The sequence below is a fragment of the Eufriesea mexicana genome, unplaced genomic scaffold (genome assembly GCF_001483705.2).
Source record: "Eufriesea mexicana isolate 0111107269 unplaced genomic scaffold, ASM148370v2 scaffold10327, whole genome shotgun sequence".
Taxonomy (NCBI): domain Eukaryota; kingdom Metazoa; phylum Arthropoda; class Insecta; order Hymenoptera; family Apidae; genus Eufriesea; species Eufriesea mexicana.
The window spans coordinates 19-18,189 of NW_016917985.1; the positions used below are offsets into that span (position 1 = coordinate 19).

The following is an 18,171-nucleotide window of genomic DNA, read 5'->3' on the forward strand; positions in this document are numbered from 1 at the left end:
GTTGCCTTTAGCACGAAATAAAATTGCATTTTTTGGGAAATTATGTATTATTAATGTAAAATTATATATTAGTAACATATAATTATAAATTATAAAACTATATATTATTAATATATAATTATAAATTATATAATTATATTAATATTGTACAGTAATATTACACGTAATTATATTGAATACTATATAGTAATATTATACATAATTACATTAATATTATACAGTAATATTATACATAATTATATTAATATTATACGGCAATATTATACATAATTATATTAATATTGTACAGTAATATTATACATAATATTACACATAATATTATACGTTATTTATATATTAGTTATATACATTAATAACTGTACATTACAATTTCTTTCGTACTACTACTTTTATGAACGTTCTTTATTTACATATAACATTGATCCACAGTAACTAAGTACTAATATTGAAAATGATTCCGAATATTTGAAAATCCCAGCAACGAAACAGGTTTATTGATGCAATTCCTATGATTGTTTTGAACGACGTAGTGTTCACAAACCAAATAATGCAAATTGTGAAAGTTATTCGAATCTTTTATTTAAATGGTGAAAAATTCAATGAATCAACTTCAAGTTATATGTAAATTATTAACACACCTTTGAAATTACTTAATTCGACCATTTCAAACTAAGAAATGATTTGATACAAAATTCTGGGAGCACGAATATTTAACAATTTAACTTCTTTCCAGTTTTATCGAAAAGATCCTAAGAAATTATGTAATGTTTGCAAATTTTGTATTAAATATCAAGAATGACACATCAAAAATATAATACGTTTATTGTATGATAATACGTTAGGAATTACCAGCTTTCAATGAAAAGCTGTAAAGTCGGCCACTTGTCAATATGCCGTTCCTTCTTTGAAACTCTTATGCTATCAGGCCATTCCAGTCATCAGAGATTAATCTGTACAGAAGAAAACGAAAATTAATTCAAATGATTAAAGCTAAATTCAAATATGTTAATAAAAGGTAATAAGCGGTCGTCAATTCTGTTACAACTCTAGTACCGATTACAACGATATAACTCTAGTACTGAAATACAGTAATATGTTACAAGTACGATCAAATCAAGAAATCGACAAGAAATTTTACAACATTCTATGATATTTTACAATAATATCAAACATGTAATTAAAAAATGTTCAACGATTACACTAAAGATTAACAATGTTCGAATAAAATGAAAGTACAAACGCACATTGAGTCTATCTTCGTAACATAATTAATGTTCGCCACTACCAAATTCCGACATAGATTTCACGACTTTGGTTACAAACCATCGCGGTGTCTGCTGCTCATCCTCCAATACGACCGTTGGTGCGTTTAATACGTTCTACGTGATCCTTGGAATCAATCTGCAAAAGCAAAAATCATAAATTTAGCATGAATGTGTAAAACTATCAGAATTTATATTAAAATGGGAGAATAATCGTACTCGAATTTCAATTAAAAGGCTAAAGCAACCAAATGGAAAAATGGAATTTCAAAAAACTTGTAAAATTATTTGATTTTGCCAAAGTTATGTTCAAAAAGTTATTACATAGACAGATGTTAAAAAGATGAAGTTAGCAATCGTATATAAATGGTAGAAGGACAGAAATGAAAGTTCTCCACAACAATAAATAAAAAGAATACCTGAATTCGATCTCACGTCCAGTTGCCGTGACGTACAAAAGGAGAATGACCCCACCATATCATGGCTTCGCCTAGTTGTCAGCGGATTTTCCGAGAGACCTAGCTCTTCCCGCCATTTCCAAAGCCCGCGATAGCACGGAGATTTTCGTAAAGGTCCTTATGGTTGACGAATCACATGTCTGTGAATAGTATACAGAGTAAATCAGAATAATACGGCGAAATTGATATTCGATAATTTAATTCAGGCAAACAAAATTGTCTTGTGGCTGAACGAGGGTAATAATGTTGTACAAATAGTATCAAAATAGCCCTGAAAGTATTACGCAACACGTATGCAATACACATAACGATATGTCCTCTTACCATGATTTCCAGTGGCACAATGCTACCCAGCACTGAGAGTTAGCAAAACTGTTCCGAACAATTAACATCTGGACGGGTGCAGGCGGGCAGAGAGGCAGCGAATGCTTCTCGGTCAAGGACAAATTTCAAGCAGATAGATGTTTTTATACACTGTTTATAGTATCGTTCGTCGAACTGTAGGTCAGGGGATCATAAGGAACTTTTAATATCTCGCTTTTTGTTGGATAAAATATTCTATACAAGGGCCAGAACCGTTTGATGAGCTTATTTCATAGCAAAGTACAATATTCTGAAAAATATTATCACAGTCAAAGGTGATATATTTTAAACGTAAAAATAAATTACAAGAATAATTACTTACATATAATTCTTGGATTCGAGGAAATTAGTTTGATCTTGTGACTGAAAAATAAGTAAAAAAAAATAGTCAATGACATCATTTTAGATTTAGACAATACTGTGTTCTTGATGTGAATTTATTAATATGTGTTATATGTATTTATATTCCGTTGCAAAATGTTAATACGGAAATCGTATTAATCGTAACAAACAATGAAATAAATTTCTGTTTGGATGCACGTTTGCAAAACGTTGAATTTTTGATTACTGTGCAAAACAAACATCAAACAGAATTTAAACCGTAGCGTTATTTTGAAAATGAACGGTCAAAATTGGGAAAAAAATTATCAGAATAGTTAGAGAAGAGTCTATTCTGCGCAAACAAATCGAAAAATCCTAATCCATTACCGAAACCTGGAATATATAAGCGATAATACGAAACTATGTTAGTATACATTGATGACCACTTGTATTTCTGTCACTATTTTTTCCAAACCAACAATCAAAATCGAAAAGAAACTATCAAACTAATTACAAAGGACGCCATTCTAACGAAGTAAATCAAAAAATCCTTATCAAAGGTGGAAGTTTCAAAAAGCTAAGCCACGAAAGATAACGACGTAGTACGATCGGTCACACGTTTCCACTTTCAGCACTGTATTTCGAGAAAAAGCGGAGAAAATCGGAAAAAAAGCCACCGATTCTATTAGAGAAAAGTGAGATCTATCGAGTGATAAAGAGAAATCGAAATCAAAAATCGAAATTGCAAAGAGCTAAGCCACGAAAGAAACCGACGCAGTACGATCCGTCACACGTTTCCACTTTCGGCACTGTATTTCGAAAAAAAACGGAGAGAATCGAAAAAAAAACACCGATTCTATTAGAGAAGAGTGAGATTTATCGAGTGATAAAGAAAAATCGAAATCAAAAGTCGAAATTTCAGAGAACCAAGCCACGAAAGATAACGACGCAGTACGATCCGTCACACATTTCCACTTTCGGCACTGTATTTCGAAAAAAGACGGAGAAAATCGAAAAAAAAACACCGATTCTATTAGAGAAGAGTGAGATCTGTCGAGTGATAAAGAAAAATCTAAATCAAAAATCGAAATTTCAAAAAGCTAAGCCACGAAAGATAACGACGCAGTACGATCCGTCACACGTTTCCACTTTCGGCACTGTATTTCGAAAAAAAACGGAGAAAATCGAAAAAAACCACTGATTCTATTGGAGAAGAGTGAGATCTATCGAGTGATAAAGAAAAATCTAAATCAAAAATTGTTGGTGTATGAAAACTAAAACGATAAAGATAAAAGTACTACACAACAAAAAGTCATGATAATATACTTACGTGATATTGCGTCATACGTCCTAACGATGCCACTTTCAATACTGCATTGAAATTTACACAGTATCACAGCATCGTCTAACTGTTAGCGCGGATTGGTCGAAAAAGCTAGCTGCTTCCTCCACTTCTAAAACCCGCGACGAATCGAAGATTTGAACTTCGTAAAACATTCAGAGTTGACGCATCACATATCTGCGAATAGTGTATGCAGTAAATCAGAATAACATACGGCGAAATTCATATTCGATAATTTAATTTAGGCAAAGAAAATTGTGTTGTGGTTGAACAAACTTAATAATGTTGTGCAAATACTACCAAAATAGCTGTCGAAGTATTCCGCAGCAGGTGTGCAATATACATAACGATACGTCCTCACACCATGATTTCCAGAGATACAATGCTACACGGCTTTGTTCGTTAGCAAAACTGTTCCGATCAACGGTCGGTTAACGGCGGTGGAGCGGGGGGAGTGGGAGGGAGGTAAGGAATGCTTCACAGTCAAGGCCAAATTTCAAGCAGATTGATGTTTTTATACTGTGTTTACAGTTTCGTTCGTCGAACTGTAAAAGTCAGGGGATCAAAAGAAACTTCTAATATCTTGCCTTTTGTTGGATGAAATATTCTGTACAAGGGCCAGAACCGTTTGATGAGTATATTTCATAGCAAATTTCAGTACTCTAGAAAATATTATCACAGTCAAAAATCGTATATTTGACACGTGAAAATGCATCACTGGAATTTGCACTTACATATATTTGTTCGATTTGAAGAAATGAAATTTATTGTGGTGATTGAGAAATAACTCAAATCAATAACAATATTTTAGATTCAGATAATACGATGTTCTTGATGTGAATGTATCATTAGGTGTTAATGTAAGTAGATATATATCGATTTCCGCTGTGAAATATTAATACGGTAATCGGCCCTAACCACGTCCCAACCTCCCTTCCACTCATGTAAAAATTAACAAACAAATAAATTTCTCTTTTGATATACGTTTGCAAAACGTTCAATTTTTGATCGCTGTGTAAATCGAACATCAAAAGAATTTAAACAAGAAACCGACGCGGTAGACTAAACCTAGAAGTAAAAGATAAATTAAACCCGGAAGTAAAAGATAAATTAAACATAGAAATAAAAAATAAATTAAACCTGGAAATAAAAGATAAATAAAACCTGGAAATAGAAGACAAATTAAACATAGAAATAAAAAATAAATTAAACCTGGAAATAAAAGATAAATAAAACCTGGAAATAGAAGACAAATTAAACATAGAAGAAAGAGATAAATTATGTGAGATAATATTATCCTACAATTTCTCAATATGACACAGTTTCATTTCCATAAAAAATATACCAATCAATAACTAGGATAATAAAAGAAAACAGATGATGTTTCGTTCAAACAGCAACACTTCACATGCATATTAGCCTGAAAATGTAGAATAGTTCACAATTAAATAATTTAAAAAAGCAAAGAAAAATGAAATATCTCCCAAAGCATTAAATATATTTTTCTTCCTTAATACTACCCAATACTACTTAATGCTACCCACTTCATGCAACACTTCATGCAACCCAATATCAATTAATACTAATTAATATTACTTAAAACTAGAAATTTTACTTCACTTAAGAACTAATGTGCTAGCAGTGATCGTAACTTACAATTAACTTCATCATAATCTTAACTCAACATGAAAACATGTAACCATTAATTATCATTAATTTCAGAATAGTTTATCTATTTGTAAATCCAATTCACCTTCTATTCAATATCTAAAGGAAAAAAGACACCCAAACAACCAAAATGATCCAAAGATAACTACTACACAGGAAAATAACGTGTGACTTCTAGCTTTCAGTAATCCAAAGAACCTAAAAGAAAAATAATCAGTCCTACTTACATCGAAATTAAAGGTATTATATAATTCCAAACATAGGGAGATCAAGGATATTTTTCAAACTATCCTATGAAAAATCAGATGAATTTTTATAAAACCCCTATCTTTCACAAATATAGAGGGTTTTCGCAAAACCTTCCTATCATAAATCTAGAGAGAATTTCAAACATCCTATATACACAAGAAACCAAACATTTGATCCGGAAAATTTGGATATTAAAGAGACACTGTGTGGAAGTTGAAACCACTCACACTGTTTCCGTTGACACCATAACGTTTCCTGAATTAAACGCCCTGTAGAAAAAATAGTAAAATTATTATACATAATAGAACATATGATTATAAATAAAAATTGTGGTAAGGATAAGAGATAAATAAATGAGGCTTACACAACATTTCCCTTTAAGTCATTTCCTTTCATGAATGTTATTTCATATGTGAGCTTCTGACATACTCACATAAGTTCAAATATTGATAATGATGTTAAACATTTGCATATGAAACAGTTGCAAATGAATAAATCTGAAACAAACTTAATTAGCGGATTAATAGTTGGAGAAACAGAACAAAACAATGACTCCTGTAAGGAGACATGCCACATATTAACAAGAATTTCAAAAAAGAAAAGGAAAACAAACATATTTATATTACAGCAGTATTTTCATTAACAAATATTTCAGTGAAGAGGGATGCTGAAAAAGAAAACAATGGTGGACAAAATAGCCACAAAAACAAATAATTCCACTCGATATGAACCCGCGAAAAAAACCGAGAGTGGAATAAATAAATTGTAATTTCGCAACACTAACTGACTAAATTGTCTGATAACGGACAACTTTCAAAATCAACCGCGACGAGTACTTCCTGATATTTAAAATAACAATTAATTAAGCATTTACAAAAAAAGAACATTAAAAAGAAAAATAAACAAAAAAAGGCAGAGAACTCGCGAAAATGATCATAATAATATAATTCAATTATTAACGCAACACTAATAAATGCTAATTTATGTACTCGCATGAAAAAAATTCGCAACACTAATGACGAAAAATCCAGGGCAGCCATGGTTCTGGCTGCTGATGCATGACCACCTATATGCAACTCTTGCAGTTGCAACAAGAGATTCCCAGGCACAGGAACATATTTCCACCACATCAGTGGTGAAATTTTGGGCATTGTATATTCGCAACACTACTTCAAAATACGCGATCATTCTTCAACGCAGCACTAACTATAAAAGCATTCAAAAAAACCGCGATACAAGTAAAACGCAACACTAATTCTTAAAATGCAATCAGTAAAAGATAAAATCTGAATATGTAGAAAAAGGTACTTTGAATATTCGCGATTATATAAAAATCACAACACTATAAAGTTAATTAATATTAGTATCTATGGAAAAATAAAAATTCATTTTAAAAGAAATCAAACAAAATCGCGATCTCATAATTCGCAACACTAAATCAATCCGTGATTAATTACTCGCAACACTAAATACAAAAATCGCGATTTGCCCAAAACAGGATGATGGACGATGAACATCGGCCAGTAAACAAACTACTACTACTACAACTACATATTACTAAATATGAGCATAGTGACAAAGTAGCGACAAGAATGACTTCTCATCCAAAGGATAGGAAGCCATCCCTAGGCACCCTTTTCGTGACAGTTTGTCGGGTACCTAATAGCCTCTTCTTCTTTCTTCGGACGCCATGCCCGCTGAAACTTATATCTAGGCTCGAGATTCTCTAATCGGAAAAAAAAAAAAAAAAAAACCGCGAAACTAAACAAGACTCACATGGACGAGCAACGATCAGAGTGATCCTTGTTCGCGCACACGTGCAGAAACTCGAGCACATACACGTTCGATCACGACCACGACCGCGACGAAAATTTGAAAAAATCGATAGGTAAAGCTAGTGACGAATGGCAACCCCCAAACGTGCCAGCTTCACCGTCGACTATTCAAATGACATTTCCTGAAACAGGTTGTGCACGCGAAACGCGCCTACCCGACCTGAGACTGTGCCAACCTGCCCGGCCCTACCTACTTATAGTTAGCAGGCGCACCAGATTATACTACCTACCTAACTCCTCCTATATTTAAAAAATGGCAAAAATCAAGCATTCCAATACACCACACTCCACGGTTCTCACACATGCCACCCAGGCGCAAAGATCCTACACTACAGTAAGCGTCCCGGGACGCCCCCGACACCCGAGTTTGGCTACATACACACTCTAACTTTACGTACCATTTCCTGAAATCGGCTGACGACGGCTAGAGTCCTTTGCGTAACTCGCGATATTCATCATTCGGCAAATACGAATATTTTAAAGAGCATAATGTCGTTAAGACACGTGGCACGAGAAACAATAACATTATCGTCAATTGATAGCAAGATTTTTATTTCCATCGCGTTTATGCTATCAATAATCTGCTGCAATTGATAGCAGATTACATTCTTCTATTCCAAATAAATGTACGAACGACGCAATTCCACATCCTAATCACAGACACACTATGTGGAAAATACGTCGTGCACGATACTCTAACGCGTCGTCAGCCGCTAAGCCATTGTTATAAGCTTATGAACTACGGTCATCATGCCCATCGCCATTCACCCACTCAAGTAGCACCTGAGCACGTGAATGAGTTCCTGGCAATGAACACGGAAGGGGTTAAACCTGAAAATCCTGAGCTAGAAAACTGATTAGCGTATGCATATTATATTTAACGGACTAACGTTCTTCCATCTTGTATTTTCTCATTTCATTCGCAATGACTTTACTTTACAAGTATAACAAATTATAGAAATTTTAATATTGGAAGAAAATATTTATAATTAATAAGAAATCTATTTATCAAAAGAAAAAGAAGACTAGGACTCGACGTGATGAAATAATTGACTTAAATTTGTATAACAATGGAAATATAACAAAACCTCAGATGATTCTTTCACCAAAGTACATCATATTCGAAAGCACAAAAGTACAAAAGTTATTACTTTGGTTCCAAAATCTATCTGTCGCGAAATGTTTTCTTGCACTTAATGTTCAATGCATTTTAGCATTAACGGAATGTGACACTGATACTATTATACTTTAAATTCGACTCAGATTTATTGCGTACGAGTCAAAGAATTAAATATCTCAATATTATCAAAAAACAAAGAGTAGCATTGGCACTTGTTTATTAAAGGAACAATGAATAGCAATACATAATCACTGTTCCAATATATTAATTACAATTTTCATAATAACGAAGTCGAAGGGCATTCGACTTCTCCACTACAAAATAATCAAATATTCCAGCATTCAAATGTTCATGTCTATTATTTACAAATAACCATACTAAACATATGTTGCTTTTAAAAGTGGCTATAGTAAGAAGGAACTAACAGTCAATATTATATTATTTATGCCACTAATATTATATGTGCCAATGTACCCATTCTAGCTATTCGTATTTTTCTTATTATTGATCAAAAACGCGAAGTGCAAGAAAACCTATCCTGAATTAATAAATAAAACACAAAAGAAATGTTGTCACTATTCTCGAGTATAATAAATACCCGAGGTCACAATGCTCATAAGAAATTCTACTTAATACAACCAGTCATCCGTGTCGGTTCGGACCTTTCGACCTACGACATGATTGAATAACCAGAGGAACCGAAATGCATGCGACTCATTAATGATGCGAAGAACAATGCTGCAATGACCCAGAGGAAGTCATCGTGAAAACTGTCGTCAGTTGGGGGCTGACTTGAATAGCAGCACAGTTGTGGGATCCATGGGAAAATGAAGGCTGTAGAAAATCTGCAACAAAGCGTTCGATACTACTGTTATATCATCAAGACGCAAATATTTGAAGAGTTTAATTTCATATGATTCATATGATTGATTAGGATTTATTCAGTTGCAATATTCAATCGTACTTACATTCTTGACTTTTGGTGCAGAAATGTATCCTGTCCATTGAAGAACTGCCTTTAATGCCATCAGACTTGTCAAATCTATAGAAAAATTTGTAACATGTTGAATAATAAAATTTATTCTTAATATTTATATTCTTCTATTCTATTCTTCTGTCGAACAAATGTTAAAAAAATACTGCTGTACTTATAATGTTGTAACCATCCATTATTCTTCCTGTTGATCATTCAAGTCAGAAATAAAACACGTATTAACACCAATGAATATAATACATTATAACTATTATAAAGAATTTCTCGATCTTATCAAGCAATTAGAAATGATGTGAATGGAATACAATAGAATTTGAAACATAACTGTGCCATTAACCTGCGCATTCAGGCTGCGCATACTGGCTGCGTATACCGACCGCGCATACTATCTGCGCATGCCGTTACTTACTGACCGCGCATACTATCTGCGCATGCCGTTACTTACTGACTGCGCATACGGATTGCACGATGATATGACGCAATAATTTCCGAATATGCGTTTGAAAATTCAACGCAACTGTACTTTCGACTCTTTCGTCAAAATAATAAAGATTATTGCTTAAAATTCAAGTCAGAAATAAAACATGTATTAACACCAATGAATATAATACATTATAACTATTATAAAGAATTTCTCGATCTTATCAAGCAATTAGAAATGATGTGAATGGAATACAATAGAATTTGAAACATAACTGTGCCATTAACCTGCGCATTCAGGCTGCGCATACTGGCTGCGTATACCGACCGCGCATACTATCTGCGCATGCCGTTACTTACTGACCGCGCATACTATCTGCGCATGCCGTTACTTACTGACTGCGCATACGGATTGCACGATGATATGACGCAATAATTTCCGAATATGCGTTTGAAAATTCAACGCAACTGTACTTTCGACTCTTTCGTCAAAATAATAAAGATTATTGCTTAAGACCGAATTATTAGTATGTTATAAAATATTCGAAACCGAAATAATGTTATATGTGAATTATTTCGCTTTCGAAGTCAAATATAACAAGTTCTAATGAATACGCTTTAAAACCTCAAATTTAATAAGAATTATATATTATAAAATGATATATGAAACATATTACCAATGATGCAAAAAACCAAAGAACTTACATACACTTATTAGATCTGGCTTCATTATAGTAAATTCAGCAGTACCAGGTCTTCACGAAAACTTGGCAGATTTGATGGCGAACCAATCTGGCATCCGTACTTCGTTTTCCAATGCGTTCGTATCATCTGATACTTTCTTTGTGATTCTTACGATCAACCAATATACTGCACATACGAAAATCATAAATTTACTACAAATATGTAAAAGTATCACTAATTAGATTGAAATGTAAGAATAATCATATCCAAATTTCGTCTCAAATGCTACCGATAATTCCATCTATCTAATTCAAAAATGAAATCCCGAAAAATCTTGAAAGATTATTTAATCCTGTTGAAAAAATGTTCAGAAAAGTTTAATACAAATAGATATTAATCGGGCGAAGCTAATGCTACTGCATAAAGGACGAAGGAGTACAAATTTCACTCAATTATAGACGCGATAAGATACGTACCTGAAATTTTACCACACGTCCAGTTACCGCGATTTTCAACAGGAGAATGACCCGCTGTGTTGTGGCGCCGTCTATCCATCATCGGATTGGCTGAAATGCCTTGCAATCCCCTCCACTTTCAAAGCCCGCGCCTGAACAAAGATTTGAACTTCGTAGAGACTGTCATGGCTGACGAATCACGTGACTATGACGTATAACCGTAAAAACCAGTATAACATACTGCAAAATTTATATTCGACGTTTAATTATTGCAAAGAAAATTATTTAATAAGTACAAAATATAATTAGAAGGATTGATGCATTTAGCGTGAAATAAAATTATATTTTTTTAGGGAATCGTATATATACGTTACAGTTTCTTTCGTACGACTATTTTCATTCTCATATAACATTAATCCACTATAATTAAGTACTATTATTGAAAATGATTCCGAATATTTGAAAATTCTAGTGAACGACATTGATTTGTTGATACAATTTACATGATCATTTTGAACGACGTAGAATTCACAAGACAAATAATGCAAATTGTAAAAGTTACTCAAATCTTTACCGTTTAAAACTTTGATTACATTGCCACCTCCGCATGATGAATCTGGGAATTACAATTATTTTTCAAATGTTTGTCTAGAAAATTAGATTAAATAACTTTTATCCAAAATTCGAAAGATTTATCAATAAATTTATCTTTAGCAAAGATGCCATGCTATGATCTACACAGTACTTGCACATGTGTTGCCATAAATAATTATTATCTGCAGCTTGTCTGTTTCCTTGCATCCTATTTACAAACATTATTATTCAGTTTCGGAGAATTTCTTGACAATTATATCACAAATTATATAATTTAATAACAATAACATTTTTCATACATCAAAACTTATTTTTACTTTGAAAACAAAATACTTTATTTGAATTCATTACATTATTACCATAGTTTACAACCAGCTTCGATACTCTCGTCAGCAGCGTTATGAATAAGATAGAAATGGTAAGGAAGCATTAGTACCTTCAAATATTGGGTCAAAAAAATACATATAATGTTAAGTCTATCTTATACCTCATCTGTGATTTGACACAAAAATGCATTGAGTGATCGATCTATGCTTCACCTTATCCATGATGTCACTAGATATTACTAGCTATACTGACTCGGAAACAATAGAAGCCATATATTTTTAATACGATTGATTATTTCAAAAAATAACTTTGTAACGTAAAAGATGTATTAAATATTAGATCACAGAAAAAACTAGATAAGTTTACTTTACGTTTCATGTATTTCTGTATGTACTTCACTTACTATCACTAAAATACATTATATTACACAATAATAAATATCATGGGATTTTATTTTGTAAACTTTATAACAATGTAGCATCCTTGTTTCATGTATAGTACACATACCCAGTATATAATTACAAAGCTCCGACCTGCAACATATTAAGAAAATGTGTTAATGTTATTCGCGTTATATTGCAGTTTCTTATTATCACTGATACGATTATATTACCGTCATAATACTTACAACCATCAACATTTATCTAGTCTAAACATCGTGGTAGCTCTACAAGCTTCAAAATTCTGTATCAGATAAAACCTATAAATGTAGTGCGTATTTGACGCACCAATTTCCATAATATCGTGAACCTCGACGCAAATCCAATAGTCTATTATCAGCTATCGTATATGAGCATAACGGTCTAAATCGATATTCGTTATCGATCGGTAAAGATTCGCCTAACCGAGAGTCTCGTGGACGGTAACGAAGAAAAGAAAACACTTTCGCTGCGTAGAAAATCTACGGCTGTTAAACGTATACGTCCTCGTTCGTGACACCTAACTTTGGTACGAACCCTTCATATCGATCCACCGACAGCTTGGTACTCTCGACAGCACTAGGACGCAAGCTCGACTCGCAACGAGGATTCGTGTAGTAGAGGGGAGATTTGTTCTCTCTTTCGTTACTGCTGGCAACTTCCTTTTCTCTCTTTTCAAGCCTCCCCTCTCGTCCCGTTCGTTTGCAACACCCCTCGATCCCAATGTTTCTTTCACTCCCTCTTTCTCTCGCATCCTCACGAGGAGGAGGACGAGAAGCAGGAAAGATGAGCGATCAAGAGGATCTCGATTACTACATCAAGTTCCCGTCGTTTCCACCATCCCCGAAGGATCCAACGTTAACCACCGGTAGCCAGGATCAGCGTGAAGAATTCGTGTTTGTCTACAAAGAAAACAAGCGACCGGTAATAGTACTACTTGGATGGGCCGGTTGTCAGGACAAATATCTGGCCAAGTACAGTGCAATTTACGAGGAAAAGAGGTACCGATATTTGCTAAACTCTCCCTTAAATTGTTTCTGATTCACCGATTACCCTTTTTAACCTTATTTTTTATCGTTTGAAAGAACCAGTAATTAATATCGAGGTAATCATTTTTTCACGAATATTCGTGGTGAATAATTTTTTGAAGTTAGTGTGTGTCAGTAACGATTTGACAAGCAAGAAGAAAAGTAGAAGAATGAACATATATAGGTGAAAATATCTTGTAACAAGAATTAGAGTAAGGCGTTGAATTTCATAGAATTGAAGTAAATTGCAAAACGTGATGAAAAATACCAACGAACATTCCAACGTCACTGTTTATTTAACCAATAACAATTGAAAATTTGATTTCTGAAATTAATTTTATAATTTATTCGACGTATGATATAATGTAATAATTATAGAAAACAATAATTATATAGATCAATAATTATAGTAATAAATTAGCAAACTCTCATGAAAGATATGCTACTCAATTTTGTTTGTATTACTTTTCTAATACTTTCATATGTAGAGATTTCCAAATTATTTAGCGTATATATCGATAATTGATTTTCATCTTTCAAGCTGCATCACGCTACGATACACAGCGCCGGTGGAATGCTTATTTTGGCGAAGAGACAAAATGCTTTATATCGGCAAACGATTGATCCAGGTGATCACTGACAAGAGTTTAGATCAACACCCAATATTCTTTCATGTCTTCAGTAATGGTGGCGCGTTTCTATACCAACATGTGAGCCTTGCCATGCAACAAGCAAACACACCGCTTGAGGTAAAAGATACTGTTACCTTTCACCTTTTAAAAATGTCCCGCTTTGCTATTTCACGTAATACACATTAATATACATTGAAATTATAGGTCAAAGGAGTAATATTTGATAGTGCACCAGGAGAAAGGAGATTAACCGAAGCTCTTTTCAAAGCAATCAGTGCGATCATCGGGGGTCATCCACTTACAAATATACCGATGTCCTTCTTCATTACAATTTTCCTCTCTATACTTTGGTTCTTAGAGGTATTAACAATAATATTACATTTCTTTTATATCGATTTTTTTTTTAAACTTCCTAATGAATTTCAAATTTTTGAGTCATATTTTTATATAAATTTTAAGTTTATAGTACTGTTTTTATTTATCTGTTTTATGCTCGGAAACTTACTAGCTTAAACGAGTAAACAAAGTAAAAATAATATTTAATTTGTTAAAATAATTAAAATTACAAATATATCGTTTTTTCTTATTGCTAGTTAGTAATCATAAAATAATTATATGAGCTTAGCAAAGATTACAAATTATCCATTGTCTAGGTCATCGCTCACGCTCTCGGCCGTGGTTATCCAGTGCAAACGAATCCAATCGGTCTTGCTGAAGAATCTTATTCTTGGCCCCAATTGTTTCTTTACTCTAATGCTGACACTTTAATTCCGGCATCGGTACGTCTTTCTTGTCAATAAATCGTGATAACTATAAAATTTAATGAAATCTAGATACATCTATATATATTTGCTGTTGTTACGTAAGCTTACATGTTATTGTTTCGTGTGTTTAAAGGATGTTGAAAAGTTCGCGAGCCGACGTGCAGAACGCGGTGTTCGAGTACAGCTGGTGCTTTTCACAAATTCTCCTCATGTTAAACATTATGCTACGTATCGTGACGCCTACGTAAATACAGTTTGTAGTTTTATTCATGAATGCCTGACGTCACAAAATTCTGAATGCTTGGAATTATCACAAAGTCACGATGTAGAGAATAATTCACAAAACTATGTCACTTTACCGAATCTTACCAAGAGAGTTATACTACCTCAGGAGGCCACTAAGTTAAATTAGAAAGAAAGGAGAGAGAAAGAGAGAAAGAGAGAGAGAGAGAGAGAGAGAGAGAGAGAGAGAGATATTAATAATAACAGCAATATTGTCAACGGAAGAATCGTGTTCCGTACAATTTTGCATGTACGATTATACGCAAACAAAAGTGGACAAACTGGAAGGCTAAGAGAATCGAAGTATCGTTTATTTTTTTACCTTAAAACTTGTATGTTTGAATATTTGATATGAATATTTTGGACAGCGTTGAGTTTTGATTATTTCAGATTTTTCTTATTTGTATTGCCATTACGTATAATGTGCGAAGCGTGTTAATTACTGAAAATACGTTTAATATAGAATCAATTTTTATCAGAATAACTTCACTTAATTTGTAGTTTTTTTATGTTTTATAAGCTACTGTGGTTTGTATTCTATGTTTTTTTTTAATAATTATTGAGAATTTAAAAATAGATTTATGTATGATTACATATTGATACTTACGTATTATGATATATGTATATTGTAAACGCTCGCAAATTTTATTCTAAATAGTTTAATATATATATGAACAAGACTCAATACTGATTCACGTATAAAAATAAATTAATATTTTAAATTCTTATAGAAATTTTAAGAACTAAACTGAACTCGATCTCTCGTTCCTCCTTTTGTCCTATTATATTTATTCTATTTCCGCTTGGTATTTCCTTCGTATCTTCCAGTTTCTTCCCTCGCTGTGTGTTCTTGAGCGTCGATGTGCCTGAACTTCACAAATTGACACGATTGCGTTTTTTTTCGAGAATAAGAGAAAAAAAGCTACACGTTCGAATAATTATACGATCACATACAAGAATACGGAAATATTCGGAATTTCCAACAGAGTAAACGAAATAATGTTGCCATACATTCTGAATTTCCACGTTTAGAATATTCCGTAACTTTGTGTAGTGAGTTAAAATAAAAACTCTAGATGCACTTGACAGCGAATTAAGGTGAAAAATTAAAAATTAGAAACCTAGACGCTTGTTGGTACGATCGAAGTGCGCACAAGAAATATACGTTATTAATTAAAATCTACGAAAGATCATTTCGAGACATTCCAATTCAAACGTAAACAAGTTCGCACAAAAGGATCAAGCTGGTCTTGATTTAGCTTTTGATTTGATTGCGGTTGTAATTAAGTAACGACGAAACAAAGGAATTTTCATGTATCCCTTCCTATTGAATAATGTTATATCTCTACACAAGTAAAGACACACACGTACGCGCGCGCACGCACGCATGCACGTGCGCGTATATATATGTACGTGTATATATATATATATATATACGTATATATATATACATATATATGTATATATTTTGATCTGTCGATTAGTTACAAATAAAGACTGATAAATATATATAATTTGTTGCTTAATTGAAAATAAGGAATTGGGTGAAGTGAACAAGTTGCAAAATATTTATACATTCTTGCATTTTTTTCATACAGCTAAGAATAAACTATAAAACATGACATTTTTTGTTTATAAAATAGAAATTGTTATACATTTATGAAAAATTCGTACAAAATATAAAAACATTATTTTTTTACAACACTATTTATATTACATTCCTATAGTTAAAAGTTTTTGTATGTAAATTTGAAATTATTATCTCATTTTCTGTAATAACTTATTAATTTAATTATTTACACATAATAAATAATAAAGAAATTTCATATTAATAATTTATTTTAGTTATAATTGTCCTGTACATATAAAATGATAGAAGTAATAAAAATTTAAAAACAGCACATACAACATCAAAATACATTGTTCAAATCGTATACGATACAAAAAATTGTTATAATTTACCTGAAATACAATCATTATCACTAAAAGAAACTTCTTGCAAATTTCCATAACAACCAATTTTTTTTTTAATTAAATCCCCCCATAAAACATTGGTATCACAAACAGGGCAAATACCTTCGATTGGTAAAATCATGTTATCTTTACAAAATAATTGTGCTAAACAAATTAAGTGAGCTACTAACAAACAGCTAGGTTTTATACAGGCAATTGATTGTTCTTTTTCTAAAAAGGAATTACAAAGAGAGCAAATTATAGATGATTTATCCAATGTTTGCACTATGTCATCAATTTTCTTAATCTTTTGGGAAATTACTTTTCCACAACATATAGGCATATGCATTGGTGCTGAAACATAATTAGCATACACTTCAAAGAACTCATAGTCCAACCAACGTATTGTTAAAGGTAAACGACACCAGGGCCCAACTTTTAACATGCCTGATAAAACCAATAAGTAAAATTCAAACACTTTCTGTTGTGATTTTTTCTTGGGTATATGTTTTAAACGTCGACTAATATGAGGATGTTGCCAAGCCCATTCGAACTAAAGATAAATATAAATTAAGTTAAAAATACAAAAATTATGAGTAAATGTAATTCTTATTTTTCTTTTTTATAAAATTACATGAATTTACCCTAAGTGCAGATGTACTATTTGGAAAACCATGTATAATTAATACCATATTCCTAAAAAAAAATTATGGTTTTTACAAAATTATGTATACTTAATATAACCCTAAAAATTATTTTATTATTATATTAATAATGTTTTTTATAACTAATTAATAACTAGATAATTACCATGGTCCTTTATTACTTGTTTTCCAAGCACCTTTATGATCTTTTCCAGCATTATGTTGTTTAAGTCTACGACAAGGATCAACTGTATATCCTATGTATGTTCTTCCTTTATATTTTGGATTCATACAATATAATAAATAAACACCATAAAAATGCTCTATCACATCTGCATTTGCCATTTCTAAATTTCT

At 32.4% G+C, this 18,171-nt stretch overlaps 2 protein-coding genes and 1 long non-coding RNA gene across 4 annotated transcripts; 1 reads left to right on the plus strand and 2 right to left on the minus strand.

The window, feature by feature from the left end:
* Positions 1 to 700: 700 nt before the first annotated feature.
* LOC108553372 (uncharacterized) lies at positions 701 to 3,883 on the minus strand. 2 transcript variants are annotated; one of them, XR_001890623.1, is made up of 6 exons: positions 3,735 to 3,883; positions 2,406 to 2,446; positions 2,045 to 2,333; positions 1,682 to 1,860; positions 1,245 to 1,401; positions 701 to 950 (listed from the first exon to the last, which is right to left on the minus strand). It is a non-coding gene; the product is annotated as an uncharacterized LOC108553372 (long non-coding RNA). The 2 variants fall into 2 exon arrangements; XR_001890624.1 differs by having other exon boundaries at positions 1,324 to 1,401; positions 3,735 to 3,882.
* Positions 3,884 to 13,159: 9,276 nt separating this feature from the next.
* On the plus strand, positions 13,160 to 15,403 carry LOC108553367 (transmembrane protein 53). Its single transcript, XM_017908235.1, has 5 exons — positions 13,160 to 13,512; positions 14,081 to 14,288; positions 14,376 to 14,531; positions 14,825 to 14,950; positions 15,069 to 15,403. The coding sequence occupies exons 1-5, from the start codon at positions 13,235 to 13,237 to the stop codon at positions 15,345 to 15,347; spliced, it is 1,047 nt and encodes a 348-aa protein (XP_017763724.1). The 5' UTR covers positions 13,160 to 13,234; the 3' UTR covers positions 15,348 to 15,403.
* A 1,761-nt stretch (positions 15,404 to 17,164) lies between these two features.
* slx1 (structure-specific endonuclease subunit SLX1) lies at positions 17,165 to 18,159 on the minus strand. Its single transcript, XM_017908240.1, has 3 exons — positions 17,981 to 18,159; positions 17,815 to 17,866; positions 17,165 to 17,723 (listed from the first exon to the last, which is right to left on the minus strand). The coding sequence occupies exons 1-3, from the start codon at positions 18,157 to 18,159 to the stop codon at positions 17,169 to 17,171; spliced, it is 786 nt and encodes a 261-aa protein (XP_017763729.1). The 3' UTR covers positions 17,165 to 17,168.
* Between the last annotated feature and the right edge of the window lie 12 nt (positions 18,160 to 18,171).

Bases quoted from the DNA above. Each gene is read 5' to 3' on its own strand.
- slx1 (XM_017908240.1), bottom strand. From the start codon at position 18,159: ATGGCAAATGCAGATGTGATAGAGCATTTTTATGGTGTTTATTTATTA. The intron at 17,867-17,980 runs GTAATTATCTAG...ATTTTTTTTTAG, and splicing joins ACAAGTAATAAAGGACCATG to GAATATGGTATTAATTATAC. The intron at 17,724-17,814 runs GTAAATTCATGT...ATTTATCTTTAG, and splicing joins ATAGTACATCTGCACTTAGG to TTCGAATGGGCTTGGCAACA.
- LOC108553367 (XM_017908235.1), top strand. From the start codon at position 13,235: ATGTTTCTTTCACTCCCTCTTTCTCTCGCATCCTCACGAGGAGGAGGA. The intron at 13,513-14,080 runs GTACCGATATTT...TCATCTTTCAAG, and splicing joins GCAATTTACGAGGAAAAGAG to CTGCATCACGCTACGATACA. The intron at 14,951-15,068 runs GTACGTCTTTCT...GTGTGTTTAAAG, and splicing joins ACACTTTAATTCCGGCATCG to GATGTTGAAAAGTTCGCGAG.